Raw genomic sequence first — 9158 nt, 5'->3', positions numbered from 1 at the left:
GTTTTATGTGTTATCAAACGTGTCGAAGGCCCCGCCAAGCGTGAAAATACTCAGCCTTATTGTGTTTTGGGTGTGATTAACACATGACTGATGTGTTACAAGTACAGAACATGCCCACATTGTGTCCATTTGTTTTCAGTGTATGATACCACGGTTGTTGAGCTTAAATCATGCACTGAAAACAAAATGACACAAAAAACGACTAAAAACGCACAAGCAGTGTGTTAAATAGGCTTTCTTGTGTACCCTGCATCATGCATTTTTTGACCCGTCGTAGACGTGTCAATTTACAAATGTGTTGACCCAGTCGTGTTGTGTCCTAAAACACAATATCATTGTGTTTTCAACACATAAGGCTTGTGTGAATACATTTGCAGAATACAAGGTAAATGTGTTACTTAATATTTATTACACTGTGAATGTGTTACTAAATTTAACACAAATCGCAAGTGAAAGAAGGAAACACGGTGACTATGTAGTTGGTTGCCGGGGCGCAGTTGAAGGGGCTTCGGCTTTGGCTGGACAGGCTGACTGCCAAAGCCGGGCCCCGAGCGGAATCGGGCGCTCGGGTGCGGTCAGGACTGAGCACGCGGCCGGCCGACCCATATACGGTCAGGGCTCGGTTAGGGCTGAGCACGCGGCCGGCCGACCCATACAATGCCGCCGACCCATACACGACCTGAAGTTTCGCCCGGTCGGCCTCAAGGTTCAGAGGTCGCTCACTGGTGGATGGCACGGTGTATTTGTGCAAGGGTACACGTCTACCATATCCGACGACCGACAACACATGATTTCGATACACTGATGCATTACATTCGTCCAGCGTGCTTGGCACGAGAAAATTGTGTCATTATTCTGTTTTATGTGTTATCAAGCGTGTCGAAGGTCCCGCCAAGCATGAAAATACTCAGCCTTCTTGTGTTTTGGGTGCGATTAACACATGACTGATGTTTTACCAGTACAGAACATGCCCTCACTGTGTCCATTTGTTTTCAGTATGAAGCCGTGGTTCTAGGAAGTAAAAGCAAAACTCGTGAAATAATGCTTTCAGACCAGGGGGGGTTCATCGCCATAGGGACACACGTACAAAGAAATTGCTACCAAATGCTGCCAATGTGACGTCACTAGGATGCTCGAAAGCTGATTGGTCGCTGAGATTAGAGTAATGTAGTCAATTCTGGCGCACCGGCGCAGTGTTTTCCGACCGTTGCGTGTTATTACTTTGGTTGTTATGCAAAGTTTCAATATGTTTGTTTGATAATATAAACACGTTTTCATGTGTTTGAAGGTCGCAAAAGCTTAACATAAGTGGCAACCACACTTTGTATTACGTTTCGTCTCATATATCATGAAGAACAACCAAGTATTTCAGGCTGGGATCATGCTGAGCAACCTCACCTCAACCAAGGTATTCATTTTGCAATGGATCTTAACATAATCTGGCGTTTTTAAGTTTCCATTTTTGCTATTAAGCTGGTAATATTTTTTCAGTGCTCGCAGTGCGCATAAGTACCTTGACCTAACGGACCTAACATGATACACTCAACAAATAAAATGGTTACAGCAAACACGCAATGTAAACAAACTAGTGCTACAGCCTACAAGTACAGTGGCAAATTGAAATATAAATAAGCTCTTTACTTTTTAGCATCATAATTTAAATTGTACATAATATGGTCACATACTGCGGGATGGGTTCATCTCAATCTCTTCGCAATGTTATCAGAGCTGTAAAAATGAAAACAATGTTTTTCATGGTACCTATTATTGTTTATTATCAAATTGGTCACTGAAGTTATTTCATGGGTAGGTGCTTAATCTTTTTCAATATTTATTTATTAGTTGCTTTTACTGTCAGCATGATGTTAGCCAAATTTGTTTGTGCTGATTATTGTTGATTTTCAAATTGGTCACTGAAGTTATTTCAAGATAATTGCGTTTTAGGCAAGCTGAATTTACTTATTGTGAAGTTTTTTGACTGCATTTTTGGTAAAAGCTTCTCAAATCATGATTTCATGTAATATGGACACATAAACAATCGTTGCACACATCAGTATACACACAGACACACACAGACATACAAACACATATAATTGACCTTGACCTAGCTTGACCTGAAATGACCTCAGCAGCAAATTTCTGGTCGGGTAGTGTGACAAAGAGGTTCTAGCTGGCTTGGCACCAGAAAACGGCATCGTCATCGGTATATGATAAGCAGCGCACTTGATATTCAACGGTGACCCAAAACAGCAACATTTTTTAGTTTGACCTGACCTGGAAGGTCAATGACTGACCTGAGAAGGTAAAACTGGGTATCATTGGATTTGTCTCTTCCTAAAGAATCTTTTTGGTCCTTACCGCTAAGCTCTATCTCCAACAGGAACGAAATGGCGCGGGGGGGTGGCAACCACTACCCCCCATGTGCGTTCTAGGATGGGAAAATGGCATGTGCGGGCGAGGGTTAAATATATTAGTTACAAATTCGTCTAACTTTTTTTAGAAGCCCAGGGAATCCGGAGTACGTACAGGGTGTCCAGAAAAAACGGATACTATTTTTTTAAATTTTTGCTATGATTCCGAAAACAAACATTTGAAAATGGCATATAGTTGTATTCATTAAAACATGGCAAAACAGACGGCAGGTGCCACATGGCATGTAAACCCTCTGGTCAGTCGCGGCAGCTCCTCAAAGCAGATGCTCAATGTGAGCGCCCTTCCGGCGGATCAGCTCCAGCAGTAGCACGGTCTGCAGGTGGCTGATGGTCATGTCGACCATCTCGGAGGGCAGGCGGGCAAGTTTCCAACAACTGATTACAGTGCTCATGAGGTTTGCCAAATCTTGGACTTTAAGCACATGAACTATTAAGCTGGAAAAATCGGCACATGAGTTTATGAATGCGACTTAATTTCCATTGCTGGCTGATAATGCCTATGAAAAAAAAAATGTCATGGGTTGCGGAGGAATGGAGAAATCCATTTTGTTGTTTCAGCAGTACAACCAGTGCATACGCGACGGGGGCCTGCAGGCCAAGGGGCATTCATTCTGCACAGTGATCGTCGTCCTGGTGTACTGCGAGCCGACAAACTCGGTCATGTTGTAACGCTGCGTCGGGAACGGCTGTGTGAATGGAAAGTGCTGGCACTGGTAGCTGTCGTGCGACATGAGGTCGCCGGTTCGGACCATCTCGGGCCACAGGACGTCTCTCAGAAGGGTCTGGTCCCAGTTGAACTGAAACCAGACACCACAGCCACTTGGTTAGAGTGCCGTATTACACATGACTGGGCAGCAGTGAGCAGCTACTACAGTACCACGACTAGCCCAGCCTCCTCAGAAAGTAAAGCTGCTAGTACCTACTGAAACCGTTGACCGGCTCGTAAGTCGTGTCCTTTCAGAATAAGCTTAGATGAGAGCTCTTGCATATCCTGAATTGATCAAAATCAACATTTTTGTACATTATTATGCATGAAATGAAGATCGAAGAACAAGTTGAGTGCCTGTATTGTTATTTGCATGTAGTTATTGTTGCATGCACTTTAATTCGTTCTTAAGATGACGAAGACTGAAGAGGCCCGTGCATTTGTGTTTGCATGGAGAATACCTCAACTGACTGGTGGTGTTCAAATCCAACTTCCCACTGAAGCTTCCTGCGCCCAGGTTTCTAGTCAATCGGTATTCAGCCGTTCGTGAGCCGGTGCACGTGCAAAGCAAAAGTGTTCCAGTAGTAACACTGCCGGGGCGGATATGCATATTGCATAACCCAATACGCAACTAAGAAGACGCCGCCACCGTCCGTACAAGAAGACTCGGTCACCGTCTACGTAGACGGGAAAAACGTTCGGCGGTTACCTACCCTTCTGGTGGGGCGAATTGACCCGATCATCTGCTGACGAAGTCGGCGGTACTTGTCGTTGTAGCGGTTCCATCCACCCCACATGCCGGCCAGAATCTCATCTCCATGAAACGGGTGATCCCGCATGACGTGGAACGTTTTGTTGGACTCCAGCCATTCGTTGACTGCGTCGCGTTCTCTCTGAAAAGTAGGTGGAAATCCTACTAGGTGATATGGTAAACGAATGAACGATAACCAAAACTGCTTACATGGTTTTACATGTTCAACATTTTGTAGGCACATTTCAAGAGCTCAGACAATTGCCGCAGATAGGTATTTTGTCTCACCTGCGTCAGAATAGAGTCGAGGTCTCGCACCACAAACCGTTCGACAGACTCGTCTGCGATGACGGCGAATCGCCAGACGCCGCCAAACTGGTTGCTGATATCTCCCAGACCGGGCAGATGACGCACGTCACAAAAGTCTACGTTGCGAAACCTACAAGTCAAAGGGTAAAGTTAGAAGTGGCTAATTTTGAATGTTAAATCATGTACCAAGATGATATACCATATCTGGCTATTGTAGGTACTCGTACAGATGTCTTTAGATGCGAGGACTTATAAAACTGCATAACCTACCGCTCACCAAGTAGTAAAAACTCAAAGGTGGGTATCTCATATCACACAAGAATTTTACGTGTCAATTTTCAAAAACCCTTATAATTCCTTTAAGAGCATTCAAACAGCTTACTTGCAAGTAATTTCGCAGGCTGTATTGTTCCATTCTGAGGAGCTAGCTTTGCCGTCGTGAAAAACGCGCATTGTCCAGCCTGGGTAAAACAAAAGCGCACGCATCGCGTTCCGCTCGATGCCGCTTAAGTAGGCGGTGACATTGTCGCCGAAGAAGGTGTAGGCCAGCACGTTCTGTCCCGCGCCGCGCCGGTCGGCCGTGTGCCCGCAGTTGGAGACGGTCGGCTCTGGAGGATCGCCGTCCTCCGGCCCGCGCCACGGCCGGCAGGCGCACGGACACGCCTGCGAGCAGTAGACGGCGCTGAGCGGCTCACTGCCGGCGCTGCTGTCCATCAGGCTGCGGAGCCGACTGTGCGCGACGCCGCGGATCCTGTTGTAGTGCTGGCCCAGCGCGGCCGGACTCATGTGTCCGGAGCCGGCCGAGTACAGCAGCAGCATGCAGCCGGCCAGCAGTGTGACCAGCAGCACTGTGGTGCGACTGGCGAGTTCCTGCGGCAACCTCAGCCCCGCCGGAATACTGGGCAGCCGGTCCATCCATCCGTCCTCCCGAACGGCATGACTTGACCTCTGAGAAAATGAGATCTCTCTCACTCTTAGGTGCAGGCTTCGAAGAACACTCGAAATTTATATCTTAGCTAATTCTAATCTTAGGTGGTCCAAATTACTTAACATTTTCATTTTCATCAAAAAATACCTAAATGGAATGTGTAAGCGATTATGGCTCGAAAAAATAAAATCGTCTCTGCCGGAACAGTAGTAGCCCATCAGGGCGGAATGCTATGTAGACATCGCAGCTTTTATACACACGGCTACAACTCTGTATATACGAAAGGTACGGAGACGGTGGCTCAAGTCCATGCAGTGGTGGCTCCATCTCGACGGAATTGACGCAAGGCGTAGGTATACAGAGTGTCACGAAATTGATGCGCAGTTGGCACGGTCTGTTATGTTCATAGGCGGCCGAACCGGAACGGGGGGCACCGGGGCACCGTGTCCCCCTTGATTTTGGCATTTTAACATGAGCCCTATGGACGTTGCATGGAAAGAATGGGACCAAAAGTCGTCAGTGTTCCCCCTTATTTGAAGTTGTTCCGCCGCTACTGGTTATGTTGTCCCTCCCATGTCCCTCCTGAGTGCTGAATGGATGTAACTTTAACGAGTCCGGCACCAGGGCATCTGGACCAGGGCACTCGGCATCTAAATCGGCCATCACCTGGTATCTGAAGACTTTACCCTGAAGCTGAAGCCGCTCAACCTCAGGCTGCAACGCTGACTTACCGTAATCCAGAAGTGGCGCAGCTGGATTTCGCCAAGACCCACCAAATCGGTCTAGAGATTCAGACTTTTTCAGTGATGAAGCGATATTAGAGCTCTTATAACCCGCGCCCCGTAGGGCTATCGGCGGACCCTACCACCCGTGGGGGGGGGGGCGTTTCGCCCCCCCCCCCCCTAAGATCTCGGAAATTTACGGGCTGATTTTCAAAATTCAAACGGCGATAGCCCCACTTTCGATAGCCCCACCGGGGAACTACCATGTGACCAAATTTCATTGACCTAAGGTCAAACCGATGGACGTCACAGGTCAGGTCAAACGTCGGATTTTCACCGTTCACAGGCATTTCAAGAAATGTGTTGTGAAATCGAGTAAAATGGTAAGTTATTGAAAATCATCGAGGGTAAATTGTTCGTCAAACACATACTTTGCTTTCTGAGGTCACTGATACCAGGTCAGGTAACAGATCGGTCAGGTCACTGGGGGGTCACAATATGAAAGTGTCGTGTGATACATGTTTTATGGTCCATTTCACATGACAAATGCGATTATGTGGGTCAGACAGCCTTTGGGGCCAGCTTAGGTTACGTTCTGGTGAAGGTCAGGTCAAGGTCAGGTCAAATTAGGTCAAATTTCAAAGTTGATATTTTTGCATAAAATGGGTATTGATTGGATGCAGCTCGTCACGGGGAGTCTAATGATGGTCTTCGTTTTGCCCTACGTGGTCTAGAATTGCCAAAAATTGAGTTTGAAAATTTGATGTCATCATTTTTGAACAGTTTTCTCGCTATAACTTGGCCAAAAATCGAGATATTGATCTTAAATTTGGTATGTAGGTAAAAGACGATGGGTACTATCACATATATTCTGTTTTTTATACTCAATTTTTTTTTTGAATTTTTTTACTAATAAATCCAAACAAAATGCTATTTTGATTTTTTTGGGTCAAAAATCAACAATTTCATAAATCCGAGATATTCGTTTTGTAGCCCTGTCAATTTTGCAACTTTTATGTCTGATCATTTTTTTGTATCTTCAAAGCTGTAGGCCTGACAGCTCTTCTCTCGAAGGTCTTTTTTTCGGTCGAAAATGGCAGAACATGACGTCATTGTGACGTCATTTGTGATAAACCTATCATAGCCTCTGGAAAATGTTTTAGTCACAATGTGTAAAATTGAGGCCCGGAGGGGTCTTGAAAGTTTGGTGGCGATATCTGCAGGTGTTTAGGAGATATTGACGGAAAAGGACAGGGGTGCCGTTTCGCCCTCCCCGTCCCGCCTACGGGGCGCGGGATAAGTCACTAACCGTCCCGACAACCAGTTCTGGGCCGACAACAGCTCAGAGGCGCTGCGAGGCGTGACGAAGGCACGTAGGACGCTGCTTTTGTATTTGGATGGGCAGTCACTTTTGGCATTCAACGTTTTACCGATGTTGGTAGGCTTCACATAAACGCTAGTCACATATTTGTCTTAGTCACATATTTATTTGCCACTCTATATATTTTGAGTGGCTTGTACGGTTACGTCTAAAAATGATAGGCAGTTGCAGAGGTGGAGATCTCGGGGGGGGGGGGGGGTCGGGGGGGGGTCAGGACCCCCTGAAAACGAATTACTGCTATGTAAGTCAATGGTACTTCATCCAGCCCGCCTCCATCTGCCCGGCCTGGACCCCCCCCCCCCTGACATTTTGACAGATCTCCACCCCTGGGCAGTTGTCCTGTTGCCTTTCATATGTGAAAGAAAGAACCGAATCTGTCTCGAACTCGCGTATAATAACTATAGATGACTACGTATAATGACTATAGATGACTAGAATGACTAATGACTATCTTGCCCAAATACACCAATATATATATATATATATATATATATATATATATATATATATATAGGATATATATATATATATATATATATATATATATATATATATATATAGCACAGCGTCATTAGGTCATACATCAACCGCGCAATCAAACACTGCTCGTCATGGCCTCTTTTACACCAGGAACTTCAGCGAATCAAACAGATTCTAGTCAACAACAAGTACACTGTTACCGACATCGACATTCACATCAGACGTCAACTACACAAACACCTCTCTCGTCCCGCACTCACACCAAACAGTGACATCCAAACAGTAAAACTCTTCTTCAAAGGGCACATGTCATCTGCCTACAAAAAGGACGAGGTCATCCGAAACATCATATATCGTAACTGTGTTCCGGTCGCGTCTTATACCAGCATCAAACTTATCGTCTACTACCAAACACCTAGCACATCAAGATTAGTCATGGTCAACAACGCATCACGCGACAACAGTGATCTCAAGGCGACCAACGTCATTTATGAGTTTCGATGCCCCACTGGCGACTGCGCGCGCCGACCAAACAACTCATATATTGGCCACACCACTACGACCTTGTCACGACGCATCACTATGCACCTTCAAAATGGTGCCCCCGAAAAACACGTCCGATTAGAACACGGCAGCAAACTCACTCGCAGCATGATGGTTAACAATACCAGCATCATAGCTAGATGTCCCAAAAAACATAAGCTTGCGATTCTTGAAGCCGTCTTCATCAGGGATAGAGACCCAGCTATCAACCGGCAAATGAACATGACGGGTACTCTGTCCTTATACGATGGAAGACCCTTGGCGCCCAGATAGATAGCACTTAGGTTTTAGACTTGTGTGCTAGTTGATTATGTGTAGGCCGAATGCATGCGAAACTGTCATTGAAACATGTGTGGCTTGTCTGATAATTGTAACTGAATGTAACTGAACCGATGATTGTAACCGAATGATGTAACTGAATGTTTGTGTTATACGAAATGTGTGTCGGTGTATAATGAATATGTACGTAGAGTGTCCGTATATTTGCGCTGAAAATGTAATCGCGAGAGGTGCCATTGCAATGATCATGTGCGTTTGTACTTTAACCCTCGCCCGCACATGGGGGGGTTGCCACCCCCCCCCCCCCAGGTAGTCTTTCTGCTCTGCACTCAACATTTTTAGAGCTAGAAGGCTGATTTTTCGTATAGCTGCTCCTATATCCTTTCTTGATGTCCACTGAAAATTTCAAGTTTCTGTGGTTTTTGGTTTCGGAGATATGACCTTGTTTTTCAGGTCATGTCATGACCCAAATGGCCAATTCTCAACATCTTGCGTTGGCTATGGGCCTTGTGAGCTTTTAACACCTTGATTTCGGCCTTTTATGCCAATCCTACCTCCCACCTATCATGAAACATGTTGTTCGACGATGTACAGAGGTCAAGGTCAGGGTCAAGGTCAACCTAGGTC

The 9158-nt window shown here is 45.8% G+C and overlaps 1 protein-coding gene across 1 annotated transcript; it reads right to left on the bottom strand.

Moving 5' to 3' along the window:
* Positions 1–2589: 2589 nt before the first annotated feature.
* On the bottom strand, positions 2590–5142 carry LOC122392271. The gene is made up of 4 exons (XM_043386960.1): positions 4581–5142; positions 4178–4328; positions 3852–4031; positions 2590–3229 (listed from the first exon to the last, which is right to left on the bottom strand). Exons 1-4 carry the CDS (start codon positions 5111–5113, stop codon positions 2987–2989), a joined length of 1107 nt encoding a protein of 368 aa, XP_043242895.1. The 5' UTR covers positions 5114–5142; the 3' UTR covers positions 2590–2986.
* Between the last annotated feature and the right edge of the window lie 4016 nt (positions 5143–9158).

This window comes from Amphibalanus amphitrite, unplaced genomic scaffold, assembly GCF_019059575.1.
Source record: "Amphibalanus amphitrite isolate SeventyFive unplaced genomic scaffold, NRLGWU_Aamphi_draft 000478F_arrow, whole genome shotgun sequence".
In the NCBI taxonomy this organism is placed as follows: Eukaryota; Metazoa; Arthropoda; class Thecostraca; order Balanomorpha; family Balanidae; genus Amphibalanus; species Amphibalanus amphitrite.
The sequence above is the reverse complement of the archived record's forward strand: the minus strand, read 5'-3'. Positions and strand labels throughout refer to the sequence as shown.

Excerpts from the sequence above, each read along its gene's own strand:
- LOC122392271 (XM_043386960.1), bottom strand. The coding sequence starts at position 5,113 with ATGGACCGGCTGCCCAGTATTCCGGCGGGGCTGAGGTTGCCGCAGGAA. Across the intron at positions 4,032-4,177 it reads TCGACTCTATTCTGACGCAG|AGAGAACGCGACGCAGTCAA; the intron begins GTGAGACAAAAT and ends CCTACTTTTCAG. Across the intron at positions 3,230-3,851 it reads CAATTCGCCCCACCAGAAGG|TTCAACTGGGACCAGACCCT; the intron begins GTAGGTAACCGC and ends GTCTGGTTTCAG.